Source organism: Strongylocentrotus purpuratus, unplaced genomic scaffold (assembly GCF_000002235.5).
Source record: "Strongylocentrotus purpuratus isolate Spur 01 unplaced genomic scaffold, Spur_5.0 spur5_scaffold_10, whole genome shotgun sequence".
Classification (NCBI taxonomy): domain Eukaryota; kingdom Metazoa; phylum Echinodermata; class Echinoidea; order Camarodonta; family Strongylocentrotidae; genus Strongylocentrotus; species Strongylocentrotus purpuratus.
This window is the reverse complement of record NW_022145595.1, coordinates 14,777,841-14,800,551: the sequence shown is the minus strand read 5'-3', so window position 1 is coordinate 14,800,551 and position 22,711 is coordinate 14,777,841. Positions and strand designations below refer to the sequence as shown.

At 36.2% G+C, this 22,711-nt stretch overlaps 1 protein-coding gene across 2 annotated transcripts; it reads right to left on the bottom strand.

Annotated features, from left to right (window-relative positions):
- Positions 1-982: 982 nt before the first annotated feature.
- Positions 983-17,622, bottom strand: LOC580959 (adenosine kinase). Of its 2 annotated transcripts, none has more exons than XM_030979593.1 (10): positions 17,437-17,622; positions 10,562-10,636; positions 9,849-9,981; positions 9,068-9,243; positions 6,976-7,081; positions 5,990-6,160; positions 5,119-5,154; positions 4,402-4,516; positions 3,569-3,655; positions 983-2,380 (listed from the first exon to the last, which is right to left on the bottom strand). In XM_030979593.1, exons 1-10 carry the CDS (start codon positions 17,490-17,492, stop codon positions 2,256-2,258), a joined length of 1,080 nt encoding a protein of 359 aa, XP_030835453.1. In that variant the 5' UTR covers positions 17,493-17,622; the 3' UTR covers positions 983-2,255. The 2 variants fall into 2 exon arrangements, with proteins under 2 accessions (XP_030835453.1, XP_030835454.1); XM_030979594.1 differs by lacking the exon at positions 17,437-17,622 and adding an exon at positions 12,662-12,847.
- Positions 17,623-22,711: the final 5,089 nt, after the last annotated feature.

Here is a 22,711-nt window from a genome sequence, read left to right as displayed (position 1 = left end):
AAGAAGAAGAAGAAGAAGAAGAAGAAGAAGAAGATCTCAGTGGCTCATATACGATGTTGTTTGCTGCCCTCTCTCGAACCAAAATAAGAAATTCGTATCCTTACTGGTGAAAGCGTACACGTAGGCGATCGTAACCTAGCCCTCAAGCAGAATCTTTTCATAATTAGTCTAATTTCCAGTTTATTGAGCAGTGATCCGTGTACAAAGCCGTTTCATATGATATCGTTTTACTACTAGGACACTAATTGCATGCAATAAAGTATTCCTAATGTTGATACACTTGTCTTTCTTCATATCTAGCTGACTTCAAGCCTCAGGAAAAACAAAATAGAGAAGAGAAAAGAAAAGATAAGAAAGGAATAGCAAAGATGAGAAAAGTATGTAAAGAAAAGAAAAGGAAAGAAAGTAAACAAATTCAATACAGAGCAAATTGAAAGATGAGACTGTCATGGCATTTCCCTCCTTTAAAACACTCACCTTTGATCATCACCATCACAATTAATCATGATTACCATTTATCTCCATAAATTCATCATATCCACTGCCCTCACCATCGTCATAATCAAAATTCATCATCACGATTTAATGACATTTGTCATCATCGTCATCACACTACCCTTCATCATTCTCATCAAGTTCAGTGATACAATCAGAACATTGACCAACATCATCTTCATTAGTGATTATCAACACATTACTGCCAGTCACCATCATCATCACCACCACCACCACCATCCTCCGCAAAAATACATTTATTCCACTGCCATTCACCATCATCACCATCATCACTACCGCCATCCTCCTCCTCCTCCTCCTCCTCCTCATATAAAATACATTTATTCCACTGACATTCTTCATCATTCAAGAAAATTTACCAAACGCACATTACCATGCACAGGATCCCTCATTTAAAACAGCAACAACACAACAAACATCCCCAACATTTGTTATGTTAATTGTAAAGAAAGAAACACCACAACGTCCATTTCACTTCCTTTTTATCCTGATTCCTTGATAAAATTTGTCCCACATGGACGGATACAAGTACAAGGATAGCTATTGTTATTGTTTAGTAAGTAATTGTAAATGGGCCATTGAAATTAAACCTGAGAAATTTCTAAGAAATATAATAATAATAATGATAATATGTCTTGTTTACCCAGGGTAGCCTCATCAGTATTCATACTGTTCTCCCTGAGGGCCCTGCAATCGTATTATTATTAGAGTTTCATCCGCACAGACAATATAAAATATTACCTTTATGTTCTTATTTCGATACATGTACCAACTGCTTATAACAGAAGATGAGGAAAGAGTGACTTTCTCCATAAAATCTTAAAGAAGACGTTAGACATGGTATGAAAACAGAAATCATTAATTTTACTTTATGATAACACTGACGGATAAGGACTTCATGTATAACTGGTGAAATACAGTTACTCAATACACAATGCTTCTCTATAACGATCACAGAATAGTTTTAAAGTCAGAACAGACCCCCCCCCCCCCAAAAAAAAAAAGAATATTGGCCATAGCATTAGATGCATCGATAAACGTGCAGTGACAAATGTACAATTAAATGTACAGAGAGTCAATAATGTAATTAAAATATAAATTTCAATCTCTCATTCTGGAATGAAGAGCCTAAATTAGAGCTTTAAAAGTCAAAGAAAATTCTTGTATCCACATTACAATCAAATGCAAATTAAACAAAATCATGATTTGCTACTGCATGTACAATAGAAGGAAGAGATGCACAACTTAGATCTCCAAATTTAGGAATAGTTTTGGCAAATGCATAATTCTATTTGAGATTATAACAACAAGTAGTTATTTTATATTATAATAGGGCAGAAGATTCTGAATCAAGACTTTCTCATTCTCTAGAAGATATTGAAAAAAGATTGCTCCACCTCTGTACCCTCACCGTAATGATTAACTGTATATATCTCTCGGGAAAAAATGATGTTATTGTGGTCGGTACAAAAAATGTAGCAGCTACTACAAATTTGAGCTAAAGAAGGGTTTATGTACATGATTGTAAGGTAATGTAGCAACATGAAAGGCTGTGGTAGATAAAGCCTTTTCTACTCAGACATCACAGAATGACAAGCCACTAGATGCAGTGTTTTGTTTTGTAGCTGCGGTTTTACATGCCACTACCTTTCGCTAAAGCTACCTTACAACTTTCACTACAACGGCACAGTACACATTTAATGACCTAACGTGGTCAAGTGAGAAAACTAGATGATGTTCTACTTGTAGTTGGCTTTATTTTCCATGGTTGTCCCGGAGCGTTGAATGATGTACCGAGCTGCAAAGTGTCCGCACTCGACGCAGCTTGCTATATCCTTACCCTGTACGAGTTGTGCCAGAAATCCTAAAGGATTCAGAAAGAGAGAGGCAAAATGTACATTCATGTTCTGATAGTACAACCTTTTCTGGATGCAGAAATGCACACATTATGAAAATGGAACAAAGATATTTCAGGTGCAATGATTTCTCATACACAATAGATTAGAACAATAAAAAAATAGGGTAGACACTTATTTTTGTTGACTCAAAGCATCATTTTATATTGCTATTGGCTCTAGGACAATTGACCCCCCCCCCCCCCTCCAGCCAATTACCAGCAGGAAAATTCCCCCCCCCCCCCAAGGACAAATACTACCCTGAAAATTACCCCATCCCCCCCCCCCCACCCCCCAACAAAACAAAAAAAATCTTCTTTAATTTTAACAAACTTATTATTAGAGTGGACTTCCCCTTTAATGAACAGATGGGGGGGGGGGGGGGGTAATTATCCAGGGGGTAATTGTCCTGATATGTTTGCTGTCACAAGGCCACAGTCACCGGTTTCTAGGTGTATTGCCAAGTATTTTGTTGATGCCAGAGTTGGTTGAACTCCAAATTAATGTGTGTAAAGAGTACCATGCAGTGAAACTGACCCACCAGAAAATAACTCCAGCTTGCCTTAAAATCTTGCAGGTGAGTGGAATTTTTTGATATTTCATCCTTAAATCAAGGGGCAATTGCTAGAGAGCACAGTGTATTACATAAGATCGGTTGGTCATAAAAGTAAAATCCACTACGGATATTTGACAACACCTATTATGGGGTAAACACCTGAATGATGTCAAATTCCTCACAAGAACCTATCACTAGTCACAGTGAATTGCAGTGATTTGCACAGTGAAAATCTCAAAACTTGTAAAAAGGCCAGAATGTTGTTAAAAATCATAATTGAAAACTCCTAAAAGTATGGTGGCAAATATTCTTTATTAGCAAAATTACAGTCATTTTTCATGTGGAATGGGAATGGGTTCCTTTGGTAAAAGCTGTACAGTGAAACCTGTATGTAAAGACCACTCAGAGGAAACAAGAATTGCGGTCGTTTATAGGCAGGTGTACAGGTTCCTTTAGTACATGCTTCTATGACAAATACTAATCAATGGAAACTGAAATGTGGTCTTTATGGAGAGGTGGTCGCTACAGCAGTTTTCTCTGTGCTTGTACATATTGGCCGATTTGAGGGTTTGCCTGGAAGGGGTCATCGACCGGTACTTACCTCCAACAAAGGCATCTCCAGCTCCATTGGTGTCTACGATCTCCTCTTCTTTGATGAGGTTGACCTCATACACCGTCACTTTGCCACCTACAAAGAGGAAAAAAAAGACAGGTCATATAATGACATCTTCACTGTTTTCATTTAAGGCCAAGTTCAGATTATTCCTGATTAACAAATCCATAATTTTTGTATAGATAGTTGTAATGTCCATTAAAAAGGATTGCTCTCTAAATAAGAAAAATCTGAAAATCAGTTCATCCTTGCATGCTCATACATACTTCATCTAAGTTTGGTTTCCCTTCGGAGCTTTTGCTTTTGTAATTTTCAAGTTATCATGGTAAAGAGATATGTTGTTGTATTGTTTAACACTTTTATGACCCTGTGACCTTTGACATCTTTCATCCAACATCTTCTCAGTCATCCTTGCATCCTTGTACGTATGAACACCGTATAACCGAGTGCAGCATATTGGGTGTGAGTACTCATGATCGGCCAGCTTCGATGTCAATAGACCTCATCAAACTTGGTCTTCATACAATGTTCCTTCATACGGTATATATTTTCTAGTCTATACGCTCTTTTCACATTACAATGATTCTTTATATGTTTCCTTATACAAGTTAAATATAAAATTCCTTTACTCTGAACAGGATATTAGCGGACAACGTAACTGTGACCACAATGGTGGGTTTATCACCTTGGGTGAACACAATAACCCTTTCACATTACGATGATTCTTTACACGTTTCTTTATACGTTTCTTTATTCGTTTCCTTATACAAGTTTCATATAAAATGCCCATAGTCTGAACACGCTAATAGCGGACAACGTACCTTTGACCACAATGGTGGGTTTATCACCTTGGGTGAACACAACAACCCTTTCTCTGTTCTTGTTTTCTTTGGGAAGAGCCGCTGCTTTCAAGGCTATCTCTTGGAGATCTTCTGTCTGTGTGGGGAATAAGAACGTAAGTAAGTAAATAAATAAATAATTTATTTAAAAAGAAGAGAGAAACATAAACATTTACATGTATGATTGGTAGGTAAACAACTAATTGCTCTGATGATGATGATAATGTAATAATAATGATGATCATCATCATCATCATATTAATAGTGTAAGGTTTTGAGTGATCTCGGTGCTTTGAACTTTTTTTTCTGCCACCTCATGAAACCAGCTTTTAATATCGGGAAATGGCTGGGACCACGAGAAGTGTGCCTCGCAGGGTTCATATATGTAGGTCGAGAAGCGCTGTATAACACAAGGATTTTGGGATTTTCTGTAGTTGTCAGTCAAGGTGTCCCAGTTTCTTTCAGAGCAAGCAGCAAGGGTCATTATATACTGAAGTGTATGGGAGATCCCGGGAGAGCATGTCTTAGATAAAGGTTTCCCTTGGAATAATAATATATCACCACCACCACCACCACCACCACCACGTGGAGATGTGATGGGACGTGATGTGACAATATACAAATGTATATTTATGTAGAAGCTGTGCTATATGAATTAATCTCATTATCAACATTTTCATTATCATCACTTTAACTTACCCCAAAGTTTTGCTTCTTTGAAAAGCTGGCAGCTTCCTACACGAAAATGAAAGTAAAAGAATCAAGAAACATTAAAAAAATCTTTTCTGCTACTATGAACAAAGGCATAAAACCTATTTTGTCATAAGATAATATTGAATGAGAGAAATTTTTAGAGCATCATGTATGAAGAGTCCTTCTACTGTTACATTATTAGGTGTCACATATTAGATGTCTATTGTAGTAGTGAGTAAGTAATAAGCGTTTGTAAATTTCATCTTTATTTAAAGGCCAAGTCCACTCCAAAAATAACTTACTTTCAATAGAAGCAGAAAAATTAGACAAACCAATCTTTCAAAAAGTTTAGATAAAACATACCCACATATTCTAAACCCTACAGACCTGAATGATAGCAATAAACTATGAGCATACATGTATATAATGTCCTGATAATGATAAGTCGTTGGGGTCCTGTCAATCAAGCTTGAGGGACACAAGCCCGCATGACTTCTTCTTTACTGATATCACACCAAAGAAAACAAGTCAACGCATAGCATAGCATCCCCTTGCAGGGTACAAATGGCCTATATACGTCAGAACAAGTTACCTCCATTGGACTATACTATTATATTACTAGGCAAGGAAGTTAACCACATTTTCACATATATAATTAGGTGTTTTTGCATAGTTAATGAGCTATGACCTTTCACCTTTCACCGATTTTACATGACATGAAGGCATTTGAAGAGCCACGCTTTTCAGGGAACATGTCTCATCTGATGTTCTTCCCCACTTGCATAATAAAAATGATAACGCTCACAAATTATTTTTCACCTCTTCCTAGAACTCAACCTTCTCTTTAAAATACTGAAGGATTTCATGTATCACTCACAGTCTCGTTGCCGAAGAGGTAGTCAACGTAAGGCATGAGCTTCATTTGGGGCTCCGAGAAGAAGTCACACAGGAATGGTGCCGAGAGATTGGTGCAGTAAATCTTGTTCTCTTCGTTAGCGTGCTTGGCCATTAGTAACATAGCATCGGGAGCTACTGTTAAATGAAAGCCCTAGGATGTGAACAAGAAAAGACGGTCCATCTGCTAAAGGCATCGTTTGATAATGTAACATCTGAGATGCAAGGCCCTACATGTCATCAGTGTCTGTGATATGGTGTAATATTGAAGCCCTAACAAAATTAGCGCTTCAAAATGATCATGAAGTGCCTCAAAAAAGTAAAAATCTTCGAGTGACCGGTTTTACCATACTCTTTTTCTCCAATAGACTGTAGTTTTATAAAAAAACAAAAAATGAAATTTTGAATTCCAATTGTAAATATCTTGATAATCAGCCAAGCGATTGGCTTGTAAATTTAATGGGATTCCTGACTGACCTAAAGGTTTATAATTATGATTGCAGCATGAGCTAAATCCAGGATTTTGTTTCAGAATCTGAGGCAATGTTACATAGTCACTGTAATGGAAACTGTCTGGAATCAACAAGGATAGGTTCATTAGGTTGGTTACGTAGATCATCCAAATCAGTGTATTCTGTGAGGTTTTGGAATCACCAAAATGAGAGGATATTGACTACATCTTAATGAAACTCCAGGCAGTGCACCAAGAAATGGGTACGTGGGACTACACAATTTTATAAAATCCAAACTAATGTGATTTCTTGTCATATTTGGATATTTAAGAACATTTAAGAGCCACCTCATTTTTTGTAATTCCACCAAGTTTGAAATTTGAAAGTGAATTATGATGCCAACGCACATGTATGTAGATATCAAACAGTATGTCTTTCAAATATCTCACTTTATTTTCAATATTGTTGATCATAAGGAAAGGGGAAGAGGAAGACAAAAAAATTGATTCATACTTACTGCTGAGTACATGACCTTGCTCTTCTTAACTAAGTCCCAATTTTCCTTATCATCAAAATGACTGGCTTTGAAGCAGTTAGCTGCGCTTAAATTTGCAGCGAGTGACCTGTTTGAAGAGAAAAAAGAAGAAAATAAATAATGATGGAGACTAGAATACGGGAAGAGCAAATTAAAAAATTGAAGAAAAAAAGAAGAGAAATAAGAGAGAGAGAGAATTAAAGATAAAGTTGAATTCTGGTCATGCGATTGCATTGTGAAAGAAAAGGTGTGGAATGGATCAGAAAAAGTTGATCATGTAGCATGTAAGTATTGGTGTGTATTGCAGGGTTCTGGAATCATCAAAATGACAAGAAATTTGGCCCAGTCTTGGTAAAGTAACAAGCACTGTACAAAGAAAGATGTATATGGGACTACACAAATGGTGTCAGGCCTACTTACCTTGATTTCCTTATCTTTCTATGCTCATTATTCAGCCAGTATACATTTTCTACCAAAATTGTTTGGAAAATGACATTTATGTGTAATCTTCAACATTCAGTGTAAGTTTGGTTTGATTCTGTGAGAATTAATTTTCTTTTTTTTACCAGAACTCAAGTTTATCTTTAAGTGGATCATTTGCATTTTTGTTTTACCCCTTGAACTATATGATTCTCATATAAATCATTTTTTTAAAGAGAGTCTTCAAAAGAAAACCACATGTATGTAGTGGCCACTCTTCTCCTCTCACTTGAGCGGTCTTTACTGGTTTATCGACATGTATTGTATATGCCTATCAAATCAGCTACATCACTGAGCTACATGATATCTTTGAGGAAATACTGAGCCCAGTCAAGCTGTCAGGACACCCATTTGTTTTGTTTCTCTTGAACTACATGTATGTCGCTCATACAAATCTGTTTTTCAAGAGAGTCTGGAAAAGCAAACCACATGTTTGTAGCGGCCACTTTTCTCCATATTCACCATATACTCATATCAACCCAGCTGCAATTTGTACAAGTCTCTGCACTCTTAGCATGTACTATTTGCTTTTCTTCTTAACAGTATTTTGATGATCCTGTTTGAGCAACCTTTGGAATTTTACCAGACAACTCAAGTCAACAAATGCTAAATTTGGGGCATGGTGCAGAGATGCCAAGTCAGCATTTTAAGAAGAAAAAATAAAGAGGATTTTGTTTAAATCGCTGAGGCCCAGTAATGTACAGAGCATAAGTGGATCTTTTGCATTCAAATTTTTTGATCAGTCATTTCTATTGTTGTTTATTTGTTGTAATTAGAGTACAACTCTGTACAACGAGAATCTGGCAACATCCTCAGCCTGGGCTTGAACCAAGGACCTCCTAGTTACAAAAACAAATGCTTTACCGCTCTACCACTGGATCCAAATGCCTACTCTTAGAATCTTACACAATTTGTGTTAATCATTTATTATGATATTCTTGTTGTTGTTGTTGTTGTTGGTATTGTGCACTTGTTTTTGTTCCCTGATGTTACAAGACAAGTGCGTTTCTCCAGGAACACACTCGGCCTAGGTTTGAACTATGGACCTCCTGGTTACAAGATCAATGCTGTACTACTCCACCATTGTATTCAAATGCCAACTCTTAGAAATCACTTTAGTGACCACCTGTCTATAAAGACCACATGTTGTTAAGTCTTCCTTGAGTGATTATTCACATTGACGTATGTATTCACGGAACCTGTACATAAAGACCACCTGCCTATGAAGACCACTTCTCTTGTCTCCCTTGTGTGATCTCTATAAACAGGTTTCACTGTATTTTGATAACCTTTCACAAGTTGTTGGTTTTCAGTTCCCCGCACATTAGCCAGTGATAGGACATTTAATGTATATGCTTCAAAATACTGGAATGATCTATCATTTAGAATTCCATCTCCATCAGTTATTACCGGTACCTTCAGAAAGGTCTTAAAAACACATCTTTTTTGCAGTTTGTAGTTGTAAAACTGTTTTTCTTATTATATGTATTTACGTAATTTTGATTTTGATTTTGATTCACTGTAAGCACTTTGGGCCTTATGGTAAAAGCGCGGTATAAGTAATGATAATAATAATAATAATAATATTGTTTACCTGTTCTTGCCCCCTGATGTGATAATGCAAGCGCATGTTCCCGTGCCGACCTCCTTATCGACGAGGTACCTAGCGACGCATCCTGCCTTCTCCATCCCGTTGGCCAGCTCCTTCCCATACTCATCATCGCCAATACAACCAAAGAATGTACTGACCTTAGGCTGGTCCAGGATCCACTGTCAAGCAAGAGAGAATCAAATGCAAACCTGGTTTTAGGCACCCATCTTTAAACCCCACTGCACTACTTATAGCTACTTGCGCCCTCTATATAGCAATCAATGCCTAATCGGTGCCTGTTGGTCCCCCATGACCCCATTTCTAATGTTAATTGAGAGCTGATTTGATGAGATAACCACCTGTCAAGTGACCTTGCAGGGAGGTCTAATCCCCCCTAGCCAAACTAGTACAGACAAGCTTTAAAGGTTTCTTTCAAGTGTAACATCTGGGCCCGTTTCATAAAACTTGTTTTCAATAAGAAATGCTTAATTTCTGTGACAAATTTGCTCTCAGCCAATTATTATGCTACAATTTCAATAGCTTATAACATTTGTTGGAACTTGTTATTGACAACAAGTTTGATGGTTTGATGGCAGGGTCCTGACGCAACAAACAACATGTTTTTACAGGAGACATCAAAGGTGCATTGTCTAACTGGAAATTAAACCCTTTTGGAATGAGGGTACCCAGAAAAATTGCAGAAAAAGGATAGAGAAGTGCCACATGCTTAAATTATTTTCTTCAGTCCCACTTGTTCAATTTGATGTTGGACAATCTCTCTTACCTGTGCTACCCTGAAGGTGTTCTGTGTAGCTCCACCTGGGATGTACTCTACCTCATACTTGTCGGCCAATTCCTTGAAGAGGGGTAAATGTTTCTCCTCTGACAGGATAGCGTCATTAGGTTTCAAGTCATATCTAATAGGAGAGAGAAAGAGAGAGAGAGAGAAAGAGAGAGAGAGAGAGAGAGAGAGAGAGAGAGATTAAACAGGAGCACAATCGATCTAAAAAGTAGATGGGATTTTTTTAAAAGAGCCAGAGAATAAAACTGCATAATACATATAGATACAGTGCATCCCAGAAAAAACGAAACCGAGAATTATCGATGTTTTATCATAACTTAATCACAATTATAATTGATAAATGACACATAAAGCTTAGATCCTCCTCTTTCATTTGATGCAACTCATATAATGCATATTTCACGCATGAGTGATTAAAATTAATTTGAAGAGGGGAAACCAAAAAGTCATTTGGCGGACGGTACCTGAATTTCAAAGAGAAAATCAAGTTCTGTTTGTTTAAAGTAGTGCTTGCATTTCCATGATTTTATCAAACAAATTCTTTTTCACTGGCTGCCTGCCGTAGCAACAAGCAGAATTGACAAGAGACTTAACTCTGTTTGTTGCTACGGCAGGCAGCCAGTGAAAACAAATTCGTTTTTTCTGGGACGCACTGTATTATATACATATTGTTAGAAACTAATATAATAACTTACTTTGCAAGGATCTCTGCATCTGCATTTGCTGATATATCCAGGAGAGGATTACCAATTCCACACAGGGCACCTTCACTGAAACAGCAAGAAAAAACAAAACAAAACCATTTATTTTCTTTGTATCAAGAAAATGAAAGATAATTTCAATATGTAAATAAAAATTTAAGACAAAAATCTTCACAAAGGCAGCTGGTGAGCTCAATGACGATGTTGATCCCTCGGATAGGACGTTAAATGGAGGCCCATGTAGAGAACCGACACCACCTCTGCACGTTAAGAACCCACTGCACTGATTTTTTTCCATTAAAAAAAGCCTGTTTTATGTCCATTTTCATGGAAAAACGGTTGGGAAAAATTCAAAAATTGGTTGGTAGAATTTACTGTTACAGGGTGTCGCACAGTGACGCCTTCAAAGAAACTATGAATATCTTTGTGGTTTAAGAATTTTTTCAGGATTTTTTGGCATGTAGAAGGAATATAATAATGAAACATTTCGTACAAAATTATGCAGCTTTTTCATCGACCTTCAACAATGTTACTGGTTCACTTTAATATAATTATCATTTATTACTAATCAAATTTAAAATGACATTACAAATGTCTTCAAATGTTTGTGTTCCTAGTACTGGCCCTGTGAGCCATACTACATGTCCATGTATGTGCAGATGCAGCATAGGCTTTTTGTAATGCTAACGTCTCAATGGTCTCATTATTCCTCAATACATTGACAAATTGATATCAACAGGGCACTCCTAAAAAGGAGAGCCACTTGCCCCCCCCCCCCCCCCCCCCGAGTGCTCTATTAAATACCAATCAAGCTCTAATTCAGGCACATTAAGAGCTGACCTTAGCACTGTCTGTATAAAAAGGGCAATTTATATAAAACTGAGGCAATGTTAAAAAAGGCTCTGAAATATCAGAGTATTTGCACTACAGAGTTTGACTGCAAATAAATGACAAAACCAAGCAGATACACAACAGATAATGCGCTAAATTTGGGGTTATTATGTTTATCATCTTTGAATTCAGAATAAAAATTCATACATGGTGAGAGAGCGCAGTACTGTACTTCTACTAAAACAATTATAAGAATTTCATATTTCAAAGTGTCAGTTGTGACATTTTGGATAAAATGTAGATATCTACACTGCACATTAATTATCAATCATGAGGATGCTTGCAACATCATCGATTACCAAACAAAAATTTAGGTGATGACTGTGAAAAATATATTTTAAAAAAGTAGAAGAAGAAAGGTTTACAGCGTTTGAAACCAGAAATTAAAAACACAAACCCTTTTAATCAATTTTTGTTCTCCCTATCAAATATTGATTTTTCTAATACTGCTGAACTGTATTCTGTCAAAGAATTTGATACTACATGTATAGGGGCTTCTACACTGAAAGCAAAAACCATTGCTTTTTCTCCCATCCCAGGTTTTTTTTTTGAAAGTCGCTAGGCTAATTACTACCCATGAACAGAACGAAGAAAAAAAACACATAAAAAGCCCACCTCTGAAGTGTTTTATTTTTGTATGTAGGCAAAAATTCCACTAGTTTTTGCAGTGTAAATGCTCACTCTCAAAAATTATTGGAATTATTCTGGTGCTTCTGTGCTATCGCAAGCAGAGCAGCAACAAGTGGTGCACAGGCACAACTCACCAAAACACGGAAATATAAAATACCAATGGTTTCTCAAAAAGAAATTCCTGTCATTTAAATGGGCCTAAATACAGCTGCTTTATGCATTTGATTTAATTCTTATACTTCAGTAACTATAAAAATCAATTAAATAAATGCATACCTTGCAACCGTAACCTTAAAATATCCAATTATACATGTACCTGTATGTTACTTGATAAATACAGTAAATTCATTTGTTGAATGTATATTTAATGTGCTTTGGTAGACAGTTGGAATCATGCTTCATGTTGTAAATGATAATCAAAACCAATGCATGCCTTGTAATGACCAATAACCTGTTGCTAGACAAAAAAAAACAGTTCAGTCTATAAAATCAAGCCATGTTAGAACTAAATAATGATAGAAGGTCTACATTTGCTTTAAATCTATATAACTATCACAATTAATGAATTCATACCTCGCCATAGTATTCCAATAATCTGTCGCTACACAAAAATGATAGAATTCCACTCCTTAGAATTTGGAGGTGTTTATTAAGCAGATGTGCCGGGGCTCAGGTAGAATGTAAATGTCACAAGAATAAATTCAGCTGCCCTGCTATTGTGCTGCACCAGCTCTCTCACCACGCACGTCTGATCCTCAGGAGTAGCTGATATGAAAGAGGCCTAACATGTCTAGGGAAGCCTGTATATATACCCCCAATGCTTGGCATACATGCATGCATGCATTTGGTTCCAGAGGCCACACCCCCTTTCAGCTAGTCTGTGCAGCCAGGCTCAGCATTCAGGTTAGCTACATGTAGGTACTGTACAGGTATGCTATTCAAAATGCAAATTAAGCTTATCTGTACGAGTTTATAGGAGGGATAAGACCACTCTGCAAGGTCACTGGACAGGTGGTTATCTCATCAACTCAGCTCTCAATTAACATAAGAAAAAGAGGATCGTGGGGGACCAACAGGCACCGATTGGGGAAGTTTTCTATATAGGGAGCAAGTAGCTACGAGTAGGACAGTGTGCCTTTAAAGCTTATCTGTATAAGTTTATAGGAGGGATAAGACCACTCTGCAAGGTCACTGGACAGGTGGTTATCTCATCAACTCAGCTCTCAATTAACATAAGAAAAAGAGGATCATGGAGACCAATGGTCACCGATTTGGCATTGTATTCTATATAGAGGGAGCAAGTAGCTACAAGTAGGACAGTGTGGCTTTAAAGGCAGGCTTTACTACTTCAGCTAGAAGGGATTAGACCACCCAGCGAGCCAGTGAGGTCACTGTGACAGGTGGTTATCTCATCAACTCAGCTCTCAATTAACATAAGAAAAAGAGGATCATGGGGGACCAATGGTCACCGATTAGGCATTGTTTTCTATATAGAGGGAGCAAGTATAGCAACAAGTAGGACAGTGTGGCTTTAAAGGATGCAAACAATAGAAAATGTATCAGCTTTAATACAAGTTGCATGCAGTACAACTGAATCTACTGCCTCCATTCATAAATTACATACAGATGTACATGTATATTTTTTGAAGGCCTGCAGTACAGTGAACCTGTGTGTGGATGAACAGGTCATTAGTTTGCAGACTAATAGCTGGCTTAGGTTTGAACACTAAATACATTGATGCATAATTCTGTTTAACGATTAACTAATAGGCTCTTTGCTTTGATAGCATACTATCAACATTTGAAAGACTGAAAAACCTCAAGAACAACAAATAGTGGTAAACAGATTTTGCTCCCTGTCCCCGTCCCCTACCCCTGAAAAGGGCAGACAAATTTAATAATTTTCCTGGAAAGAATAACCTTTGCAATAAGCGATGTCGGTAACATTTTTGCTCCCTTCCCCAACTGCCCCTTTCTACATTGTACAGTGTGCTTTCCTTTTCAATGAAACTTTGCAGAGGTACTAAACATGCCTTTTCTAAAAATTGTAGTGAGGAACTGCTACAGAAATTTTAAAGCATACGCACAAGTATGTACCTGATTAATGGTGTATAAACCGCTGAAAAAATTCAAAGTCGGGGGTGCGGTTTATAGTATACACATATTTTTTTTAAAGTTTCGATTTATGCCCCTCCACCTGGCGCTATGCCTGGCAATGTCTCCCAGCTCAGTAATCGATGTGTTGACTCACCACTAGGAAACTAGAACAATACTCAAATTTGTCTGTCATCTTGGTTTGAAAGTAATCTTTCTGATAGATCTCAATATGTAGTTTATAATAATAATTCCTACATACGGTGTACCACAAGGTTCTATCCTAGGTCCTCTACTGTTTTTTAATTTACATTAATGATCTTAAACATTTAGCTGCACCTCCCAGTTAAATGAAAGGCCTTCCCGCGTGGGTTTTTTTAAAAAAATAAAAAAATAAAAAATAATAAATAAATAAATAAAAGGCCTAAAAAGAGAGGTGCGGTTAATACACAAAGTCGGTTTATACAACGTTAATTACGGTACATCATAATTACCCATACTTACGGGCAGAGTAATCAAATTGCTCTCATATCATAATTAATCTGGCACTTTTTATTATTCAAAAGAAAAAGAAGTGGCAGCTGAAATACTTTGCATTTTTAAAAATAAATTCTATGTTTTGCAATGTTTTTGACACCTCCAAGGAGTGAGGATACTGGCGCCGCAATGCTTCTTTCCTAGCCGGCTTAAAAGATAAAGTTGAGTTCTGGATTTCTGGTCATGCGATTGCATTGTGAAAGAAACGGTGTGGAATCAATCAGAAAACGTTGATCATCTAGCATACATGTAAGTATTGGTGTGTACTGCAAGGTTCTGGAATCATCAAATTGATACTAAATTTGGCCCAGTCTTGGTTACACATACTGTACACAGAAATATTGTATATGGGACTACACGAACATGTGGCATAAAAATCTGTCCCGATTTGTATGCTGTTACATGCCATATTTAGAATATTAATGCATTTGAAGAGCCATGCTTTTAAGGGAACATTTTTATCTGATGTTCTTCCACAAAGCACTATAACAGGTGTAAAAAAAAAGAAAGAGAAAGAGAGAGGGAAAGGTCATAATTGACATGAGGTCAACATGAGACTAAAAATCACAATAAGCATGTCTGGAAAATGTTGATTAGAGTACTCAGTCTCATGGTTACCAAACATGTACACTGTTACATAACCTCATTGTGGCTGGGAAGAGAGTCTACCTGAAAAGCCAGTGCTCTAGCATACGAGGTTCATTTCAAGGTTGAGGATATCGCAATTGTCAGATTGTTTGGGTCTGACCAATAACAACAGGTTCCTGTGAACTGTCTAATCTCCTTTAATAACCTTTGCTAACAAAAAAGTTAGACTGGCAGAACTGGTTTTGAACCCCAAATCATGTTTGATGTCATTTAAAGGTAAAGACCAGTATTGGAAACGCCCAAATTTCAAAAAATGAAATGGAAGCTCTCATTACCAATCATGTGAAAGAATATGTTTTGACTAATACATGATGATACAAAATTTGCCGGGAAACCGCCTACTAATTCATATATTTGTTAAATTTGTTTCTCTCATGGTCTGTGAGAGATATAGGGTAGTCCCATATACATCTTTCTGTGTATAGTGCTTGTAACTTTATGAGGAATGGGCCAAATTTCTTATCATTTTGATGATTCCAGAACCTTGCAGATGCTAGATGCTAGATGCTAGATGATCAACCTTTTCTGATCGATTCCACAACGTTTCTTTCACAATGCAATCGCATGACCATAACTGGTCTTTACCTTTAAAGGGCAATCCACCTCTTGTAATAACTTGTATGAAAGCAGAAAAATAACATGAACAGAATGGCAAAAGTTTGAAATGAATCGGACCAATAGTAATTAGGAAGTTATGAATGTTTGAAATATGAGATCACTAGACGTACGAATGTCAAATTGTTAGTTTAGTCAGTGCATTGACGTAGGATGTGGATAACTCTCGTATTTGCTGTGTACAAAAATATCATTCATTTCTGTTTTTCTCGCAGGTTCCTTCTTCCTTGGGGCACTACTCAAAATAGAAAGCATATTAGTATACATTTACACTGTAGGTCCTCTGAAAAAGAATAGTGGTAGACCCTCCTTAGCAATGAATTTTTGAAAAATTTAAGTTGAGTCATTTTATATATTTATTATTGGAACAGATGGAAAAGTAGTCTGGCACTACATCAAATTACCGCTTCAGCCCATTTGAAGTGCCAATACGTATAGTGATTACAACTTTAAACAATTTATAACTTAATTTCTTATATTCAATCAGATTTAATTGAAATTTTTAACAGTTTGCTTCTCTGATTTGTTCCGATTTCTTTAAGAATAAGAGTAGTTGTCTATTTGGGTTGGAATTCCCTTTACAAATGACATGAAAAGTTGTAAACCGCATTGTGAAAAATCATTGATTTTTGGACTGCCATTTTTACACTCCTGGAAAAACCCATAACAAATTTGTTTTTTGCTCATTCCGATTTTTCTGTGACCATAAACCGTAATCATTCACCCATGTTTCGAGAACTTGCATTTACACTGCAAAAATCAGCTAAATTTCTGCAACAGTTAAACAAAAAGCACATTCCAGAGGTGGATTTTCCTATTTCGTAGATCTAGCATAGATTTGTAGCACGTAGTTCCTAAATAGGATAGCAACTTCTGACCAAACACCAGAATGATGTGAGAAAAATCAATGATTCTTGCTTGCAGTGTAAAAGTGGCTATTGATGGCTATAAAAAGCCTAACTACTACCGCCTAAATCAAAATAGAATCTGCACATACCCGAGTCACATTGACATATGATATGAATAATAAGCATCATGATGAATGCCAGAAAATAATTAAACATTTCAACTTCCTTTTTGCCCCCCAAAACATTTAATTTCCAATTTCAATACCAGACGAGAATTAAAACTTTGTAGTTTTGTGAAGTCAACATTCACAACTACCGGTAGGTCTAACTGTTTACTTTCTACTGTTAGCAACTATAAATTCTTCCAGACAGTATAGAAGTTTGAACATGCCGGTTATATTATTATGCCGGTTATATTATTATGCCGGTTATATTATTATGCCTGAAGTACATCTCGGCCGACATTGGCATTGATGACTTCCGTCTTCGGCATGTTCCACTCAAATTCAAAATATCATTATCACACTTGACTTTTTGTTTAGAGTCTAGATATTTGATTTCAGGCATAAAGTTCTAACTTCTAATTCAGATTGTTACTATTCTCACCCAACAGTGACCCTTGATTTCTTGGTATCTGGTTCGCCATTATCGTTAGCTGCCATGGCAAATATAGATCGAGTAAACACACCTCAAAATAGACTTTGGCTTCGAGCTTCGGAGTTTGGCTAACGGCTTGGCGGAGCTGATGAAATGGGCTTGGGCAGATCGTCGCTTACCGACGCGACCCCGAGAATCCTGCTGCGCTTGGGTACTCGACCAGGTACTTCCGCAATGCAAGCTCTGCAGACCACGTGGGAGCTTAGCGCCATATGTTGTGAATGTCAATTTTGCTGTACAATGGTACATCGCAATGACCTTAGCGTGGTATTCTAGATTGAGACTCGCTGGGTCGCTGGTTTGTTATTACCAAGGAGTTGGGATTTGTTGGTGGTGGTACTGGTAGTGATGGTGGTATGGTAGTGATGGTGGTGTGTGTGCGTGTGTGTGCGTGTGTGTGCGTGGGAGGGGATAACATATGCAAAGTGTTCTCTCTTTGATGCTCACTTCTATCCATATACTTCGGATATCTTTCATATCGGCCTACAGAAGGCCTATATGCATGACGTACTATGTCAAGTTCGATCAGGTAGCTATAAATCTATTTCTTTTCTGTGAACTGCCCCCCCCCCCCACTTTTTCAAGTAGGCCCACCCCAAAATTGCCCCTTTTTACGTTGACAAGTAATAATTAATTTGTAAAAGCGCCCCTTCCCTTTTCACCTCTGATAAGTGCCCCTTTTATAATAACAATAATATAAATTGTGCATATAAAGTCTCTAAGCGCTAATTTTTATTTTTAAAACATTAACAGGCCCCTTTTCCTTCGACAAGTTCCCATTTTCCTTTGCAATAAGTGCCCCCTTCACCACTGATACTCGCCCTTTTCAAATCTGAGAGGTGCCCCTTTTCATTTGTAAGAAGTGCCCCCTTCCCCTTTTAATAATTACCCCTTTTCAAATCTGATAAGTGCACCTTATTTTTTCACATGTGCCCCTTTCCCTTTCTAATACATGCTCTTTTTCCTTCTTTTAATATAAGTGCCCCGAAATTCCATTCTCATAATTACCCCTTTTCATTTCTAATAAGTGCCCCATTCATTTTAACATGTGGCTCTTTTTCTTTTTAATAAGATTCACTTTGCATCAGTCATAAAAGCCCCCTTTCAACTCGGATAAATGCCCCTATTAAAATATGATCTTTGCCCCTTTTCTTTCAACTAATGCACATTTCTTTATTATTACAAAATATAGAGAGGGATGGAGAAAAAACATATTAAATGGCTCCCTGTGTGAACCTGGGCCCCATTTCATAACACTGGTTTTCAACAAGATACAATAACTGTTTTAAGCTATACTGAAATCCTTTTTGTTATAGAATCTTAGCATTTATTATTGATAATAAGCTTCATGAAACAGCTAGGGTCCTGCTCTTGGCAGAACACTTGTGAGATTTATACTTGCATCTCTTTAAAAAACATGTTTATAGGTTTTACCATGTTTTTTTGTTTTAATGTACATTATGGTATATATGCCTGAAACATTCTTTCATAATTCTCTAAAATGTATGACCAAAAACCATGACAACTTTTACCACCTCTTAACATACATATATCAAATACCACAGTAACGAACAACACATTCAAGCAAAGTCATAAAAAAGTACAGGCACACAATTGAAATTGTTTACAAGTCAGAAAATGTGTTTAATATACCTGCCCCTCATATATTACAGATGTAGAAAGGGTGATATGACAATGCACTGTATATTATACAGCTCAAAAAGCATCTGCAAACAGTTGAATTTTTTAGACAGTAATAACTTTAAAAACTCTCTGTAATTTCCAATGATTACACATTCCAAAATCTATACATTCTATAATATAATAATGACATACACTCACAAGAAAAAAACTACTCCATTATATATCAAAAATTGTAATTTACAAAGTTCAAACATGAGATTAGACCAGAATCTGTATGCTTAAATTATAAGCACATACAACAGCTAACACAACACAAGAACAAGCAAAGGTAACTGTGTGATAATGATGGTCAATTAACCCATAATATACTTTCCCCCTCACATGATTTAGTAAAACAGGGAGGGGAGGGGGCACAATGCTGAAAAATAACACAATACAATTACACATAGGGGGATTGTTTTGGGGGAAAAAAAGGTATGATGATTTGAGTTTCAAAGGGGGAGGGGAGGGGGGATGGATAAGTTGTGCTCTCTAAATCTGCATTCACGTTGACCCGATTCACAATTTTATTTTATTTCTAACTAATGTTTCACAGTAATAATTTATGAATTGGTCTTTTTATCATGGTTTGATGATAAATCTTAATGAACACATGTAAGAAACATTAGGTAACCGCTCTTCATATCTTAGATAATAATGAGCATATAATTCTATCCCATTATCCAATAATACATACCATAATATCTCTAGAATAATTTGCTTTGATAATTGGTTAAATAATACATGTAGCATAGGTCTACGCAATAATTTTGTATGCAGCATCAGTACACTAAAAACTTATCTTCAAGTTATATATATCGAAGATCATTGGGTTACTAATTTTCTCATGTAATTTACTATACACTATATATCTGAATAATTTGAATTAAAACTTAATAAATGTTTCATTGAGAATTCACAGTAGACTTCTTTACTTATTTTAGTCAGGATTAAGAGGTATCCCATTAAACCAAAGGTTTCTACTATCGGTTTACATGTACATCTTAAAGGGAAATATAACACCTACCGTATGCTCTTAATATAGTTTTGGACATGTTTTACACACCCCTCTATGACAAAGAGAGAGATAAACATAATCACCCCATGTGTAAAATACACGGAGCTATATGCGATGGGTGTTTAATATCAGGTTTTTAAAATAGGAAAATGATTATCAAATTCTTACATTGGCAACACAATGTAGGGTTCATGATCATTCCAGTACAAATTTCCAAATTCTTTAACTTTCTGACAGTTCTAGCTATCATACTTTCCTTATTCAATATATTGTATGTGTCATTTGATAAGTATACTGCACAGGGGTTGTCTCTTTGAAGATGAAACTAAGGCGATTCATTTTAGCCCTTAAAAAAATCCCAGTCCTTTACCGGATGTAAGGATGTATATGAGAAGGATAAAACACAAAACAGCTGTTGTTTATTACATAAGAGAGCTACAGTGAACATCGACATTCATCAAAGGTTCCAGAATCACAGCATAATTCATGGTACAACTATCATTTTTGAAAATAATATTGCTAGTGATATTCGTTTGTCTCGCAATGTATGGTCAACAAGGGATCTAAAAGATCACGACGCTTCGTGCACCACTGCACCACTTCGTCAGGTGATAAAATATCATTTTCCTTAAATAATTTTATGACTTGGAGTAATTGAATATTTCAAAGAAAATCAAGAATTATAAACAGTACATGAGCTAGCAATGAAACAGGAGCAATCTATATAAACACAATACAACTCATTATGACCTGATCAATTCTACAAAATGCAATACACGTACAAGATATAGAAATGCAAAATAATTGCCCCAGCACGATACAGATACACGATACACATTCACAGACGATTCACAGAATAAAGTTAAATTCTCATAACTATTTACATCTTTTAAATCTACATTTATGTACACAGGATTACATGTCAGAGACACCAAACACACAGTGTTTGTTCAAAATAAACAGTGAGATTTAGATTTAGTAAAAGGGAAAGGCATTTGCAATATTAACAGTTAAATACATGACACTCAAGTGAGTAAAGAGAATGTACAATATTGCTATGATGAACAAAAGCTATACAAATATTTCGACAAAGCTACTGAAAACCAGAAACTTCTGCAAAATGTCAAATAATTACATCTGTATTTTGTAGAAGGATGCTTCTGCAAATTGAAGAAAAAATCCTCTGGTGGTTCAACTATTTTGTGGCATGAAAATGTGGCAAATCTAAACTACTCGCAATGTTTTTGTGAATTCAAGTTTCTGGTCTTGTAGTATTAGATAAACCATGGACCCTCCTACAAAGGTCCATGTATAAACTAATCGCTGCATGGCATACACAAACACATAGGGTGGTATTCTGAAGTCGTGTCTAACTCCTGTTTAACTAAACAGTTGTCTAAGTCCTGTCTGACTTTAGTCACAAAGCCGTGACTAACTTTTTTGTATTCTGAAGTCGTGATTAAATCAAGTTAATGCAAAGTTCTATCTATATAAGTCCTGTTTAACTTAAGACGACTGCGAGGGGTTGTTTAAGTCCTGTTTAAGAGCGCAATTTTGCAGCTTTTCAACATGTACAGTACACTCTACCTGCGACTTAGACAGGACCTAAACAGTCGTTTAGTAAGATGCGACTTAAATGTGAGTTAGACGCGACTCAGATGTGACTTAGACACAACTTCAGAATGCGAAATTTAGTTAGTCAGGACTTAGATGCGGCCTCACATTTAAGTCGTGTCAACTTAACAGTTGTTTAACTTTAGTCATGACTAAGTTAGACACGACTTCAGAATACGGGCCTTAGAACTAAAGTAAGATAGTAGTGCTAAAAGTGACTTTCTTAGAACAGACTTTCTTAAAACAAACTGAATGTCTGTTATACTCTCTTTGATTTCAAATATGCACAATGTATTGTCAGTTTACTTGAGCAAAATGTTTGATCAATCACCATTTTCATGCCAAGGTGCACCATAATATATTCTTAGAATCACAGAGGGAGGTTTTATTTTTTTATTGCTCAGTTTTACTTGGTATCTGGTGCCAAAAAAACGTATGAGGAATAATTTACCTGTAAATACCACAAAGTTCGAAATGAGGTGAAGACTTTGCTAAATAAAAAAAATTGCAAAATATGTTAGACATATAAATTTGCAGCTGATGATTTTGTATTCTGACAAAGACAAATAAATCTGAAAGGATCTAAAAAGCATCTGACTTGAATTTTCAAAAAGTGGGTAAACAATGAGAATAAAACCCTAAAGATAAGTCAAAGTCCAAACTATACACCAAACCCATTCAATATAATATTTAAGTAATGTTAATTCCATTAGTAATATTAATTTTTCGTGAAGTAATCTTGATTTGTGTACAGCGCTTTGAAACTTTTATGTCACAAGCACTATATAAATTGTTCGTATTATTATTATTATTATATATAAAAAATATTACAAACATTATTCAAAATGTTGTCAATAAAGTTTCACAACCATTCGTTTGTTTTACCCTTCTGAATATTCATCATACCAT

What these genes read in the sequence shown, in the direction of transcription:
- LOC580959 (XM_030979593.1), bottom strand. Translation starts at nt 17,492, where the DNA reads ATGGCAGCTAACGATAATGGCGAACCAGATACCAAGAAATCAAGGGTC. An exon ending in ACACCTTCAGGGTAGCACAG is followed by an intron (nt 9,244 to 9,848) that starts GTAAGAGAGATT and finishes CTTGCTTGACAG; the next exon opens with TGGATCCTGGACCAGCCTAA. An exon ending in GCAAGGTCATGTACTCAGCA is followed by an intron (nt 6,161 to 6,975) that starts GTAAGTATGAAT and finishes TTCACATCCTAG; the next exon opens with GGCTTTCATTTAACAGTAGC.